The following is a 17,305-nucleotide window of genomic DNA, read 5'->3' as shown; positions in this document are numbered from 1 at the left end:
GAAACCCTCAAAACTGCACAGTAAGGCGTTCCGGTGGGCAAAGGCAATGGGCGGCGTATCGTTTTTTTATGCCCGAGGATCATGATTTTTTTTGAACCTCTGGGTTTTTTTCGCTTTCACTTCCACATTGTTGGAGGACAACTTTGGGTCTAGCCAACTTTGTAATTCTGACCTTTTGACTGTCCTAGAGGCAGAGGTGGGAAGCTATCGCTGATAATGGGATCAAATATACCCATGAGTTACACAATTCGCAAAACGACAACTCTGCGTTGATATGTGACATGGCTACCAACAATATCCGAGACCCTTGCGGATGTCCAAACAAATTTACTGAACTTGAGCCTCACATCTTGGACCTAACACTATCCGTAGAACTGGAAGGTATGCCTGCAACATAAACAATGTCCCGGTCCCGACTCGGCACAATCTCCGCCGAATAGCACCACCCATTTGGCTTACCGCGGGGGGCCACAGGTGCTTGCGCGTCCCCAGGCGGGCTCGATCCACCGTTTTTAAACTAATCAAACGGTAAAGGTGAAATTGGGTGGTTCCGAGTGACAATCGGGGAATCGGGGAAGAAATTGATCATTCGCTCCCCGGGGGTCCTGGTCCAATTTACCTGGTGCCTCGGTGGGGGCGATGGACTGGGGTTGTTCATTTGTTCTTTGTTCCTCCGCTATAACTTTATTCGAATTAACGAGCCCCTCGGCCCCTCCCCCTCGGGTATTCCACTGGGATAACGGTTTAGATTTTGAGCGTGACGGTTGTGAGACCATAATGACCCTTGGAGTACTCCTTACGGAGGACGAATGCAGATATAGGAGGAATTTCGCCCAGATTGACGAGATTGTGTTGTGGGTTTGGGTAATATGTTCGTTGGGGGGATATCCGCTCATAGCTTGATGATTGACTCGCATACGCGGGGCTTTTTACGCGGTACGAATTGGTAGGCTCTACGAATTGCCAGACCCGATCTTCCGTTTTACTCTCAATCGTCATTTGACCGTATTGACCGGGAGGGCAGCCGAGAGAGAAAGACCTGCAAATTGCAATATGCGCTCAATGAATCTGTGGATGACGATCTTGCGACATTCCCGTCGGCGGCTCTTCCGGAGACGTTTGTGATAGATTACCTTGCAACTTCTTTCCCCCCAGCGATATGCCACAGCCCCCAGCCAGCCGGGTGGATAAGATGGGCGTTCCGCTGGGACCGTGTAGCGCGTCCCCCCCAATTGGCGGGATCTACCAGGCGTTGAAAGCACCGAACTTTGGAGCGTTGTTATCAATCAATGTTTCACACGGCTACTTTACGCCCAGGCTTGCCTTTGCGCTACGGATACGCTACGGATACTTTCTATCAAACGTTGACCCTCTACCCGGTGGGAGACCAGAGATCGCAATATGGTGTTTAGATGTTTGGGGGTCCAAGTACCTTGGGCTCCCGTTTTTTTTTTTTTTCTTTCTGTGACGCGATGGTCGCTTTGTAGACGGGAGGATGCGGCTCATTGAGTGACGGGTTGATTGCCGGTGGCGTGGTTGACCGTTTGGCGCCATCAACGGACCGAGAAAAGCTTGGCTCTCTGCCTGCAGATTTGCCCCTGAGTTTGGTGCGTCGTGGTGTAACGACAGCCCACCCTTTGGAACGAGGCATTGATGCTGTGATGGAGTAAAATCTGACCATTTGGTGGGCTTTCTTTCTGGGATTGTATGAGGGACTACCGAGCAAGTGCCGATGTGGATTGTTTGGAGAGACCCAAACCTTTGAGAGTTGAGATTCTAGTTTAGTAACGAGTCGGTGGTACAATCCTTTACCGTTCAATACCTTCGTTCTATTTCTACTATTACTATTCACTGCTATCGCCACTGCTACTCTTGCTGCCACTATTTCTGGCATCACTATTCTTACCGTTGCCATCCATACTATTACTGTTTCTGTTGCTACTACCCTTGCTGCTGCTGTTGCTGCTATCATCACTATTCCTGCTTTCCGTTCCTCAATTATTTCGTATGGGATACACTCTAGAAAGCGCCTAGTAATTGCCAAACTCATAGTTGCTATACGAAGGCGGCTGGTTCTGTTGAACGGCACCTTTATCCTACTTTCTCACCCATTTGAGTGGTCCGTTCGTCCATGCATCCATGGCGGGAAGGACGCGTTGGCGGAGCGGGGGACCGTAGGAACGAGAGGCCTAGACTTTTGCCCCGTTGACATAACGGTTCCACAACGGGAGTTCTAGACTGGGCCGTTTCTTAACTTGGGAGAGTTTCTTCCGTACAGAGTACATATGAATACTCCATATGAAATGCAAGCTCCCAGCAATATCCGTTTTTTCATACGCGCGCGCGCGGTAGCGGGCCTTCCGGCCGGGAGGGGGGGTTTCTGGTGGTGGCGCAGGAGGCGGGGCCGGATCGGACGGCGCGGCGGGCTTTTAAGGGGGTTTTTGGTTCTCGGACGATGGATCTCCCTTCTCCGCCTCCGGACGCGTATGTCTTTCCGGCTGTCCGGCACGGCTAGACCTGAATTGTAAGAGGTATGCCAGACGGTCAGATGTCTGACGCGGATCGCTCGAAAGCACCCATGGATGCGGGGGCATCAAGGTAGGCACATCCGGCTGGCTGAATGTTTACAAGATCTGTGTTGGCATGTGTTTGTTCAGGGCGATGTTCTTTCAACTTGTGTGCCTGTGCTTGGTGGCAGGAATCCAGTCATTTTGAGTTTGCGAGGAATGAGACAGGTATATGCATTTCAGATGATTGCGATGATCGTTCAGAAGTTGTGCTTCGTTGTTTCTAATACTGGCAGCTTAAGATTGATCATTAATGGTGGTAACCTGTCAAGAATATCATAATAGGGAAGTGCACAATGTCCGCAAAACCGAGAACCCCAGATCCCAATCTGTTTCGAGCGAACACTTGTTGACATCTCACCAAGCGACAGAAGGCTCGAAGAAAGTTCACTACTCGTGGATGCTAAGAGACTTGACAGTGACAGCGCCACCTCGGGCAAGTGTGGCATAGTTAAAGACGCCATACCGATACCCCATGAAGTGGAGGATGCCACGGTCAATCTCCTCGTGTGGCTCACCGAGAGGCTCAAAGTTGACACCATCAGTGCTGTAAGAAAACCGTCCTTCCTGGTTAGAGAACGAGTTGACGCCAACCTCGAGGCGCAACGAAACTATAGCACCACTCACCTCCACACTCGCAATCTCGTCGCCCTTGTTGACAGTATGCCATCCATCATCCGGAATCATCAGAATGTTGTTCACCATCGCTACCCTTGTGCTGTTTCCACTCTTGATGATCCCAATCCAAGCGGCAGCGTAGCGGAAGAGGACAACACCCGCCCGATCGCCATCCGCCATCCGCGAGTAATCGAGTTCCACAGTGAGAGTAGACTGGGGCCCAAGGATACGATGCGTGAGTGTATTCCGAGCGCGGAAGAAGTCGTTCGTGACAGTCGCCGTATGGAGCTCGAGGCCGTTGTTGATAGCCCATGCCGAGTTATCTGGATTATGGTTCCATTGATATTGAGGACCGAGTGTTTCGAACTTGTCTGTGCCGGTGATGGGCTTGACTGGGTGCTCTGGGAGAGGGTAGGGATAGGAGCTCGACCACTGCCCATCCACAAAATCCACGTGAGGCCAACCGTCGTCGTCCCAGTGGACGGGTGCGAGGACGGGAATGCGGCCTCCTGGGTACGCTTCGAGGTGCGCGATGTAATGCCACTTGTCGTCGGGCGTGCTAGCGAGAGCGCCTTGGTGCGGGTTGCCCGCGCCTGGAACTGGATTTCCATTGCTTTGCAGTACCCATCTCCACTCATAGGGTCCGAACGGTCCAGTTGTAGACTTGAGCACGATTTGGTCCGGGACTGGCTTGACGATCCAGAGGTACCAGGCGCCGTTCCTCTTGTAGAAACGGGATCCTTCGATGTAGCCGAGCTCCTCTGTCGAATTGAAGACGATCTCGTTTCTGACAACACGTAGGCCATCATCGCTCAACTGAGCAACTGAGATGTTGGTGTTGCCGTGCGCTACGTACATCGTATCGTCGTCGTCTATGAGCATGCCTGCGTCGTAGAGATAGATATCGATGACGGAGCTCTGTGTCCAGGGGCCTTCCACGGCGGGCGCGGTGTAGACATAAGTCTTCCAGTCGCCCACGATGCATCCTCCCCAGTAGAACGTGTCGGTGCTCTTGCGGTAGTTGAAGTAGGATGCAAAGATTCCCTGATTGTAGCGCTGCCCAGGGCCGGAGACGAGATCAAAGCCCTCTGTGTTGCCAAATTCCAGACTTGGTACCGAGTGGGAGAGGTATTCCCAGTTGACGAGGTCGTAAGAGCGTAGGATGACTGCTCCGGGTGAGAATTGAAAGGTTGAGGCGGAATAGTAGTATGCGTCGCCGTGGCGGATTAGGTCGATGTCTGGGAGATCTTGCCAGATGATCGGGTTGGTGAAGTTGATCTGGGCTGCAGCCCAGGCCAAGTACTGGAGGAAGACGAAGTAGACGAGCATAATGACACAAGACATAGACTGTTCTTTGCAAGAACGTCTGATTTGCCGTGTATTCTTCAGCTCAATTGATCGTTTATATGCGAGATAATCATGGGGACACTCTTATGATAACCTTTTAATCGGATGTCAATCTGTGGCTGAATCCTGAGGGAACTCCAGATCTGCACCACCTCGTTTACCGCCATGATGAAATTCCCTCGACCCGGAAGATACATTATTCGCAAGAAAATGCAGACATGTTACCATCACAAAGGCTTCTCTCAGGCCTAGACGGCAGAATGCGAACCTCCGGTGGGCCAACCGGTGGGATCTCCGGTGGAGGGACTGCCTCTCCTTCATCGCCTATATGTGATTTACGAATCAACGAAAATCAAGATACCTTGAGAGTATCGCATCGTTACACTGAGCGGTTAAACACCGTGGCTGGACTGTAGGCCATCATTGTGGTCGCCTGATTGGGTGTAGCCCTGGTTCAGAAGTCGGCCTCGTCGGAGTTGTGGGATTGATGAATCCTCGCGTCTGATGCGGCATCTTGGGGCTTGCCGGAGACTTTGTGATTGACGAGATTGTCGAACTCAGAGTCAACGGCCTGCCTCTTTCCCACGACTTTACGTGTTCATCGCTCTGGATCTTATCCCTTTTTTGCGCTTGAGCAACCCTGCCAGCCATTCGAAATCAGGGTACAATTTGTGGCCGGGACTTTTTTTTTTTGTTGGTTCGACTCCCACCGGAAACTCAGCGCCCACGTACAATTTTGCAGCCGACCCAAGCCTCACCTATCATGCTTGGGCAATTTACTGGATCAAAAGGATATATCACTAAGAAGCTACTAGCCTCCGAATTTTATAATGGCATGATGGAACGCCATGGCAATTATCCTCTTTCCTTCACGGTCTATTACTAACTTTATCACATAATAAGGATAGTAATTATATCTCACGAAGTGCCCATCACGTGCTAAATTACGTATTTATCTTAGATATCGTATATATAGACCTTTTCTTTATATCTATTTTTATTTTAATAATTAAGCTACTTTTATTATACTTTATATACTTATTATTACGTACTATAACTCGTAATAATTATAAGCCTAGCTCTTAGTTAAGACCTTATATTATAATAACGTACTTATTAATATAATTCTTATAATTTCTTTAAAATAATTAACTTATTTATACTTATTTTAATTTAAGCTAAATTAACTAATTATAATAGTTAAATTAAATAGTTTAACGTATTTTATATTATAAATAAGGGCGTCGGGGTTTAAAAGTACGTTAACTTAGACGCTCTAAATTTTAATATATTCTTTAACCCCTTTATAATACTTATTTTACTTTTTAAATTTAAATAATTAGTTACGACTTATAATAAAAAAGAACTATAAGCTTATTAAGCTCGTTATAAAATGTTCGAGCCCCTAGACGGAGCAATCTGCCGGGGCCGTACCGTGTATTACGTATTAGGGAAAACTAAGTATATTACGCTCTATACTTAATTACTAATTAAAACAGCTCCCAACCTTCCCCCGCTTCTAGCCGTTTAGAGGGCGAGCTATACCTACTCTAATATATATAAAACCTCCTAGTACTAGCCCGTGTAAATAACTAGATCTTATATTATATACTCCTTTTTATTAAGGGTTAGGGGGCCCCTTATATATTCCTTTATATTTATAATATAGCCCGTATTAAAGGGATTTTTAGCTCCATAAAATATAATTTCTAAACTAGCGTTAATATATTAAATCTTAATATTTATACCGGCCTAGCTATTTATAGCGTTTATATTATTACTTAACTAAATTCCGTATTATTAAAAAGTACTTTATTAATCCTCGGGTATACTTATATTAGTTATAATAGCTATAGCGTCGAGCTAGCTAAAGAGGGTACCTAGCCCGAGAGGGGTAGACTTATTAATAGGTATTTTTAGAGTTCTAACTTACTAATTACTAACTATATACTAAGAAAGTAGGTTCTCATCAAAGTAGTATTTTAACTAGCTAACCTCTTAACTAGTTATCTAACTAGCTATCTAAGTAGTAGTTTATATACTAATAAGTTTATTTAGTAAATTTATTTAATAAATTTATTTAGTTTAAATAGAGCTTTAGGCAATATTCAAAGCGATGAGGATAAAAAAAATCTTTACGAGCTCTAGTACGAGTAATAAATATTAGCCTATTTAGCCCTTTTTTAAAAAACCTCTACGTCGCTATTAAAGTTTAGAACCTCTATAATTAAGGGCCGCCTCTAACTATTACGGCCGACTATTATAACTAACTATTATAGCCGACCTCTACTATCGACCTTTTTAGCCGGCGCTATTACGTAAGTATATTACTTAGCTTATTATTAATAAGTAGTAGGGCAGCTTACTTATCCTAAATTATATAGCGGTTTTTATATTAAAATTACTATATTACGTTAAGCGCGTACTTAGGGTATATTGCGTATATTATATAGTTAAAAAGTATACCGTATTATATAATTTCCCTTAAAAGCGTAATCCCGTTAAGGTCGATCTTTTATACCTATAAAGCCGGAAAAAAACCACTATATAAAATGTTCAAGAACGATTAAAAAAACTAAAAAATCCTTTATTAATAGTTTCTAAATATAATTCTTAGTACGAACTTTTTAACTTCTTTAAATATAAGTAACTTATAAAACTAAGCTAGGTTTCTTTTTATAAAACTAGCTATACTACTTATTTTATATAAATAAATCTATTTTTATACTATACTTATAAAGAGGATCTATATACTTAAGAATATTTAAAACTAATAAGAGCTCGATACTAAATATAAACAACTTATAGTTTATAAATATAATATTATTAATATATATATTAAAGTTCTTATTTAATAATTAATAAAATTAGTTAATACTATATTATACGAATACGTATTTTAAAAAGCTATTAAAAACGGCGCTAAGTTTAATATATAGTAAATTATTAAATATTTAAAATAGAAATTTGCGCCCCCCGAACTAGTAATAAGAAATACGGTTCGAGAGGAATATTAATAAGCCCTTAATAAAATAAGGATTAGAATTAACCCCTAATATTAATATAAAGAGTAGTAATTTACTTATTTCCGAGCTAAAATATATAATATTTTAAAAATTAGTAAAGAGATCGCCGTACTTAACTTCTTAATTATAATTAAATTTAAACTTAACTTTATATAAAATTAACGTATATATAAAACCTTTAGTAAATCGATAGCTTTTAAAATATATATAAGGACCTTTAAAGAGATTACGTATATATTTAGCTTAGTAATTTAAGACGTATATACTAAACGATTTTTAAATTAAAGAGGGGCTTACTTTATTTTTATTAAATACTCTAACTTAGTTAATAATATAAATAATAAGGGTAACGTTATATACTCTTATAATTATATATATTTATAACGCCCTACGGCGTATTAAAAATTAAAATAAATACTTATAAACCGAAATATTAATAAATTACTAATATAAATACTAAGGAGCTATATAAAAAAAGTCCTCGCTATTATTAAATTAAATAAATAAAAATTACTTTATAATAAGCTTAAAAAAGCTAGTTAGCTAAAGAATAATAAAACCCTAAGAAACCTAAGTTTTTAAAAAAAATTTCTAACTAACTTATAATAAGCTTATTAATAAACTAAAACGAGGGCTACGTAGTTATTATATTTATAAAAAGTTAGGACTTAGAAATAAACGTAATTCTTAATACCCTTATAAGTAGCACTTACCCCCTTTCTTAAAATACGGTAATAAATAGCTATAGAATAATATATTTAGTTAATAATAAGAGCCTATTTAAACTTAAGAGTTACGTACTATTAGGTAATAAAGACTATATTAAATTAAAAACTATTATATTATTTATTATTATACGTAGTACTTATATTATAAAGGGCGTTTTAAATAGACTTAAAAAAAAAAGAACTTACGATTTAAAACTTTAAAACGTCGTTTATATTAAGGGATTTTATATTAATATAGTTTTAAAAACTTTATTAAATAGAAGCGTATTTTAATATTATAGTTTAGATCATATTTTATAATAAAGAACGCTTTATAAAAGTACTATAAAAAAGTAGCTTATTTAAAAAAATAATCTAGTTTTTTTTAAATATAAGCTCTTTTAATCTTATCCTTTTTTTATAAACTTTAAGTATATTTTATAAAGCTTAGTTAGTATTATATTATTAATTAGTTATAAAAAGTTCCGTTACTTATATTAACGTACTTATAAAAAGTCTAATAATACGCTCTTTTAGTATTTTAAAATAAGTTATTTTAAACTTAATATTCTTTATTAATTATTATATAAGACTCGAGGTATATATATTAAACCTTTATTATAAGTTAAGTACGAAGTATATATATTATTTAATATTAAAATAGTAGTTTTAAGAGGACTATTCTTAAGAAAAGCCTCACGGCTATAGTACTATATATACTAAGATCTTTTTTATTTTAAACTTTCTCTTAGTAAATAATAATATATACTTATAGTTTTTAATAAATATAATAAGTAACTTAGGGAGTTCTTTTTAGAGACTAAAATAGAAAAAGAAGTACTTTTTATATTATAGAACCTCGAGGTAGCGATTTATTATTAAAAAGGGACTCTAATCTACTTTTTTAAAAATAATAATAAAACTACTTTCTTAATTATAAACGTTAAATACGTATATAAAACGTAATATAACGAGCCAGGAATTAGAATAGAACTTCTACCTCTATATATAAAAAAACCCGTAAATAATATTAAAAAAGTGAGTTAATTTATAATTACTAAAGCTTATAAAATACGCCTTTTTATAAACCTCTTTATAAATTTATAAAACGAAATAGTACTAGCGGTAATTTCTATTTATAATATTACTTTATAAAAAGCTAATAAAAGAAATTTACTTATTGTAATAAAAATTAATTAGTAAAAGTAGTATTAACGCTAATAATAAATAGGTTATTAAGTACGGGATTTTAAACCGGTTACCCCATATCTTAATAGCCTTTATATATATAATTATTAAGTATACCCTTTTTATAAAGATCGTAAGAGGGGTATACGTTGAAAAGAGTTTAAAATACTTCCCTATAAGTATATAAAATACCTAATTAAATATATATTAAAAACGTATAACTTATATAAAGTCTAAGTACCCGCGCTTAAGTAAGTATTTATTATAAAAAATATTAAGTTTAATAAAAAAGTTTTTTATAATCCTATATATAAAGAACAAGCTATTATAAGTAAATAAGTAAATTTAATAATTTAAAAAATATAAGAACTTTTTAATATTAATAATAAGTTAGTTTGAGTACTTAAAGAAGTAGATTTAGATTTTAAAAATACTAATACTTAAGATAATTTTATAGTTAAGGATAGTATTATTATTAAATTTTTAATTATTTAAAATACTAAGTAATTAATAAACGTACTTTAGGGTGCGGTTAATAAGGTTAAAAAGGCTAATATAGTTTTATTATTATTATTAACCCCTAAGATAACCCCCTTATACGAGCTTAGGGGTAGGGGTAAAAAAGGGATATAATAACTAGGTTATAAATAGCTCTATATAATTTATAATTTTTTTTATAAGTACTTATATATATTATAAAGGTTTTTAAGCTTTTAATTCCTAATAGCTCTTAATAAAATACTAAAATATATAATAAACGAGGTACTAATTATAAAGAAATAATTCTTAATATTAAAGTCGACGTTAATAAGAAACCTTTATAATAAACTTTTATTATTATATAAGAATAGAGATTATAAGAACTACTTTATTAAGTACTAAATAAAGCTTTATTAAGTCCTAAATATTTAAACTAGGCCCATAAACCTCTATAACGCTTTAATAATAGTATTTTTATAATACTTTTATATTTAAATATAAGAGATAGTAATTATTATAACTATTTCTAAGACTACTTTTTATTTTTATTTTTATACTTAATTAGTAAAAAACTATAAAGGAAAGTAATATAGGATATATAATATTTTATTAAATAATAAAAAGAGTAGTTTATAAGAGTTACTTAGAGCGCTCTAAAAGAGTTTAAAAACTATAACTTATTAAAATTAACTTCTAGAGCTTATTAAAGAAGTTTAGTAATATTAAATATCTCTTATTATAATTATAAAAGCTATTTAAAAATATTATAAATATAAAAATAAAAAAGCTAAAGGATATTAGTATATAAAAAGAGGTTAATTATAATTTTAAATAAGGGATTTTATTTTTATTAAAATAAGTATATATTTATGAATACGACGTTAATAACGAGGTTAGTAAAATAAAAGTACGTATATATATAAGGGGGGATATATAACTACTTAACCCCTTATAAAATACGTACGTTTTAACGCTTATTATAAAAGCCTTTAGGCTTATAATAATAATAACTACTTAATTCGATTTTAAAATAAACTAATATAATATTATTAACGCATTCCTTAACGCGCTTTTTAAAAATAAAAAGTTACTAATTATTAAACTCTTAGAGAGATATAAAGTTATTAATAAAATAAATAAGCTTTAATACGCTCTATATAGCCTCTAAAACTTATTAATTCATTAGTTCTAAACTTTTATTTTTATATTTCATAATATAAATATAATATATAGCTACGAGGAGATCTATATTTATTAAATTATAAATAAGAAGGTAATATTAGTATTTTATATTGATAACTTTATTATTCTATATTATTAAAATAACTAAAAAGCGGCTTAGGGGATCGTTAATAATATAAAAAGATATATTAATTTTAAAAAGAATAGACCAATTAATTACTTCCTCGGAATACGGATTTTATAAAACCGTACTACTCGTAAGGTTTACTTTATTTATAATATATATATTAAGTAAATTACTAAGCGCTTTAACTTTATAGATTTATTATATTTAGGTACCCCTTTTTTTTTAAAAAGAGTTTAAACTAAACGAGGGGTAAGTAATAAAAAAAGAAATAAAAAGTTATTAAAAAAAGGTTAGGAATATACTTTATATAGTTATTATAATTAAACTAGACGTTACTTTTATTTATTTATAATTATTACGGTTCCTAACTAACCTAAGCGCAACTTATATTAAAATAATTAACTACTATATCTAATATTTTTATATAATAAGATATCTTACGCTTTATTATAATAATATACTAAGTATATAATTATTATTTTTAGCTAGAGATACTAGCTTCGTAAATAATAAGGTAATATAATAATTATTTTAAGAATATATAATATTCCTTTTTAATAGCTTAATTTAATAGAAATTAGTATACTAAGTAATAGTTACGATATTAATTACCGAAGCTAAGCTTTTTTATTTTAAAGAAATTATAAAAGAGACTATAGTTCTAAAGCGCTTTTTTAAAAATATTACCCTTAACTTAAGAGAAGTATAGTTAGTTAATTATAATAATTAGTAAATAATTTAACTTATTATAAGGAAAAGAGAAAGAATAGCTACTCGACTTTATTATATTAATATATAGAATATATAGCTAATATAAAAGCATACTAGAGGTAGCTTTGAGGTTATTTATATATTAATAAAAAATATATTAATAAATAGACTTATTAAAAACCTTTTATAAACTAAGTTCGAATATTTTCGTATACTTTTTAACCTTTATAATACGTAAAAAGCTATTATAAATAGCTAAAATAGTTAAAAATAATTAATTTAAGCTATACTTAGAAAAACTTAATACTTAAAAGTAAATAATAAACAGAACTTAAAGTGCGGCCCGGAGGCTTAAAATAAATAAAATAAAAACCTTTTATAGTTTAAAGACCCGAACTTTTAAAATAACCTTATTTTATAAAGTATATATATATAAAAATAAGACCTGGGCTTATATTTACTATTTCAATTTTTAGTTTATAAAGTATATAATTACTAAGAGTATAGTATTATTAAAAAAGAGGGTTAGTATATACGTTAAGAAATACGCTTTATATACTTCGAAATTTACGAAGTTAAGAATAATAGGGGTAACGAGGGGCATAAGAGCTAGAATAACTATTAAATTAATAACTTAGGGTATAAAAACGGGTAGTATAATAAAAAGTTAGTTATAAATAATTATAATAAATATAAAAAAGGACTAGGGGTGCGTAAGGAAGAAGTCCTTTATATAAAAGCCGATATAGTTTTTATATATTTTTTAATTATTATATATTTAATAAACGATATAATAGAGCTTAGTAATATCTTATTAAAACTATAGTTAAAAATGCGCTTTTTAATAATAAAAAAGGATAATATATTTATAAAAAAGGGAGCGCTATTTATAATAGTTTTAATAAGGGCTTAGGTTATTAATTATAAAATAATTAAGATATTAATATACTTTTTAACTTAATCGTTATTAAAATAGCGCGCATACTAGCTACGACTTTTTATAAAATAATAACTACTATTCTTAGGGTTAGTAAACTAGAGGGCTATTTTAAAATAAAATAAGTACTAAACCTCCCGTTTTTTAAGAACTTTTTTTTTAAGCTTTTTAAGGACTAAATATACGTTAAATAGGCTTGAAATAGTAAAGTGAACTATACTTATTATAGGGAGTATTTTTACTTTTTAGCGTTCTTTTTTATTTCTTATTACTTTTTTAAAAAGAGCTAGCCTTATATTTTTTAAATTTTAAAATAATATTAAATATAAACTTTTAAAATAATAATATATAATATACCCTTTTTAAAAGGCTTATTATTTAAATTAGTTTTATTTTTATTTTTAAGCTCTAAAAAGAGAATAAGTAAAAGCTTATTAAAGCTCTTATTATTATTATTTATTTTATTATTACTTTTATTACGATTATTAAAAGGAGCCTCGAACTTAATAAAGTTCTTAACGTTTTAATTAATAACTTCGATATCTTTTTAATTAGAAAAAAAGAGCTTAGTAACCGGGCTTTAATAAATAAATAAGAGGTTATAGGGGGAGTAATAACTTAGAGGGGCTCGTTGATATTATTACTTATTTAAACTCTTAATAAATTATATAATATATATATAAGAAATATTATAAAAAATTATATAAAACTTATTATTATTTTTAGATATATTAGATATTTATATTTAAAATAAAATTAGTAAACGATTTAATAGTATAAGCGCGCGTACGTAATAAATAGGGGTACTTATAATAATTACGAGAAGTTAAAAAAAGAATTAATAGCTAAGTAATACTATAAGAATTTAGATATACGTAAAGTAGCTAAGTAGCCTTATTGTTAATAATTTATATACTAAAAATAATAAAATACGTACTATTTTAGGTTAGGATTCTATTTATTTTAAATAAAAGGATATATTTATAATAAACGTAATTTTAAAAACGTATATTTCTTATACTTATTTTTTCTTTATTTATATTTAACTAAATTAGGCTTTTATAAGGGTATTTAGAAATTCTATTTTAAGTATATATTACGACTTAATATATATAACTAAGACTAGGGCCCGCCCCGTAGGCTTATAATAGCTATAGTATATTATATATATAAGAGTATAGGAATATAAAATAACTTTTATAAAATAGAAGAACTATAAATAAGTTATATATAAATAAGAAGTAGTAATTATATAATAAAATAATTACTATAATTACCCTAAGTAAGCGTTTATTAATATTTACTAAGTAATTACTTAATAAATAAAAGTAATTACTAATAAAGGATATATTTATAAGCGGATTTATATATAATATAAACTTAAGCCGGGCTTAAAAATAAACTTTTTATAGCTTTTTTAATAATTAACTTAGTATTAGATCTTATAATCGTTTTTAGCTATTTTTACTAAGAACCCTTTTTAATAAAACTATAATTAATTATTAAAGCCTTATTTACTTTATAATTTATAAATATAGCTTTAGAAAAGCTATTTATAACTATAATACTATTTATTTAGTATTCGTAGCCTTAATTTTTATTAATATACTTATTATAACTAGCTAATTATAATATTTTAATTACTCCTATTTAATAAGTTTATTTTATAAAAAACTAATTAAATAGTATAAATATATTAAGTATTAATAATAATAATATAGCATAGCTTATTAAAGTAATTATACTTATTATTTAATAACTATATAATATAATATTTAAACTTAAAAATAAGAATAAGTAGTTTTATACTTAGTTTATAATACCCTAACCTCTCCTAATACTTAGAACTAAATACCCTAAACTAGAACTTTATAACGGGTCCCCGGATATTCTTTAAAAATTCTTTATTTAAACTAGGGCCTATTTATATTACTATAAAACGTCTTTTATTACTAAAGCTAATAAGGTTTATTATATAGTTTTATTCTTTAAAACAAATACTCTTATTTAGTTCGAACTTTTTATAAAAGATTACTTCGAGAATAAATATAATATTTAGGACGAAAATACTGAGAAAATCTTTAACGATTATAATAAGTTTAAAAAAAGACTTAAAGAAACTTTTAGTAACTTTAATAAAGAACGAATTACTAAATAAAGGCTTATAACCTTTATATAAAAAGGATTAGTTAATAAGTATATATTAGAATTTAGGTAGATTATCTTTAAACTTAGTTAGGGTAATAACGCGTTTATAATAGCTTTTTATTATAGCTTAAAAAAAGAAGTTAAGGATAACCTTTTTTATAAAAAATAGTTAAATAAACTTTATAATTATATTAATATAATAATTAAGATTAATAATTAACTTTACGAACGACGCTTTAAATGAAAAAGATAGAATACTTAAAATAACCGAACTAAACTTAATAGTAAACGTAAGTATAAATTAATAATTATTATAATAGGATATTATAGTAAACTAATAGACCTTAGCGTTACTAAAAGGGAATAACTTTATTAAAAAAAGGATTTTAAATACTATAACTACGATAAATTAGGATATATAGCTAGAGACTACTAATAACCTAAGCGTATTTAATACTAACCTATTTTAAAAAAGCGAGCTAATATTATAAATAAAGAAGTCCTTTATAAATAACTTTTATAAATAGCTTATTATAATAATAACTACCTTACTTACTAAGGTAGTAAGGAATAAATAGGATAGTACTTAAAGTAACCTAAGAATAATAGATAATTAAGATATAGTATTACTTTATTTTTAGTTAAAACCCTAGTAATAATAATAAAAAAAGAAGGGATACTTACTTACTAACCTTATACTCTTAAAGAAAATAATATCGAATATATTATAATACTCTCTTAAACTTATAAGAATATAGAGGAAAAGGCTAAAATAAACTCCGTTATAAAAAATATACTTTACTTTTTTAAAGGACGAATTAAGTAAAAACTCTTAGTTAGTATAAGGGAGTAACTTTTTAAATTTAAAAAAAGAGGACCCGATATAAAAGAAATTATAAGTAGCTTTATTTATATAGCGCAACGAAACTATATAAACTAAAAATAACTTACTAAGTTTAAAAAACTAGATTTAAATAGAACCCTAACTAAGTTTATTTATATAATACGACGGGTAGATACTAATAAAAAATTTATTTATAAAGTTGAAAAATAACTTAAAAGCCTTGTATATAAAAATAAAATCGAAGTATTTGAGAGACTAATTCTTAATTTTAGAATTATAAATAAAAAAAGAATCGACTTTAGAATTAAAAAAGAAAATATTAAAATAAGAACTAGTTTTTTTTATTTTAATAAAATAGAATTACTTTATAATTCGGACGAACCTCGTAACGTTATTTAATAACGTATTTAGATAGAGATTAATTATAAAGTATTACTTAGCGTTAATAATACTAGCTCTAAAAAGGATAATAATAAACTACAATATAAATATATTTATTTATTTAAAGATAACTAAACTATTTAGTTCTATAGAACTAAAAAACGTAACAATATTATAATAACCCCCTATATAAATAAAAATTACTCTCTACTTAACCCTAAAAACCCCTTTTATAAGGAATTATTTTAAATAAAGTATTTAAATAATAAATACCTTTAGTACTTTATATATAAATAAGATAGTCGCTTTTATTTATAGAAATGCGATAATAAGCTTATTAAAAATATCTATATAGAAAACTAATTACCTAGCTAAACGTCATTAAGTTTTTATAATAATAATAAAGTAATATTTAGCCTAGACCCTAGCCTTTTTATAAAGTACTTTAATAATAAGTATATAGAATAAGAAGATTATAAACACGATTAATACTAAGTCTATTATATTAAAAAAGCTAAAGCTTAAAGAGAATAATAAGAACTATATAAGTAAAGCGCTTAGTAAAAAAAGCGTATAATAAAAAGTTAAAAAAGCTAATTATAAAAGAATAACAAAAAGTAAAAATAAAAAAGAAGTTCTTATATATAACTAAATAACGTAATAATATATATTTATAAATTAATTTTAATATTTACGGACGAGGATTAAATATTATTATTAATAATAATATATAAAAAACCTATATCTTATTAAGAATAATAAATAAACTTAATCTATTATAAGTATAAAAAGATAATTATATCGATTATAAATAGTAAAAAGAGAACGAGTTAATTATAATTATAAATATATTAATTAAGAAACCGTATACCTTTTAATATATATTAATAACTAATAAGAATAACTATAGTATAATATTATAAAAATCGGAAATATCGACGTTATTTTAAAAATCTTATAATTATAAAAGTATAACTTACAGATAGATTAAATTACTAACTAAGTCCTCTAAGAAAATCTAGTTACTAAATAACTTAAAAAG

At 30.4% G+C, this 17,305-nt stretch overlaps 2 protein-coding genes across 2 annotated transcripts; one reads left to right on the top strand and one right to left on the bottom strand.

Moving 5' to 3' along the window:
• Window positions 1–777: 777 nt before the first annotated feature.
• On the top strand, window positions 778–2,237 carry CLUP02_06673 (uncharacterized protein; the record flags this gene model as incomplete). The annotated part of the gene is made up of 5 exons (XM_049285672.1): window positions 778–854; window positions 968–1,117; window positions 1,156–1,414; window positions 1,488–1,666; window positions 1,781–2,237. 5 exons carry the CDS (start codon window positions 778–780, stop codon window positions 2,235–2,237), a joined length of 1,122 nt encoding a protein of 373 aa, XP_049142815.1.
• A 720-nt stretch (window positions 2,238–2,957) lies between these two features.
• Window positions 2,958–4,514, bottom strand: CLUP02_06672 (glycosyl hydrolase family 43; the record flags this gene model as incomplete). Its single annotated transcript, XM_049285671.1, has 1 exon — window positions 2,958–4,514. The coding sequence occupies one exon, from the start codon at window positions 4,512–4,514 to the stop codon at window positions 2,958–2,960; it is 1,557 nt and encodes a 518-aa protein (XP_049142814.1).
• Between the last annotated feature and the right edge of the window lie 12,791 nt (window positions 4,515–17,305).

Source organism: Colletotrichum lupini, chromosome 3 (genome assembly GCF_023278565.1).
Source record: "Colletotrichum lupini chromosome 3, complete sequence".
Taxonomy (NCBI): Eukaryota; Fungi; Ascomycota; class Sordariomycetes; order Glomerellales; family Glomerellaceae; genus Colletotrichum; species Colletotrichum lupini.
The sequence above is the reverse complement of the archived record's forward strand: the minus strand, read 5'-3'. Positions and strand labels throughout refer to the sequence as shown.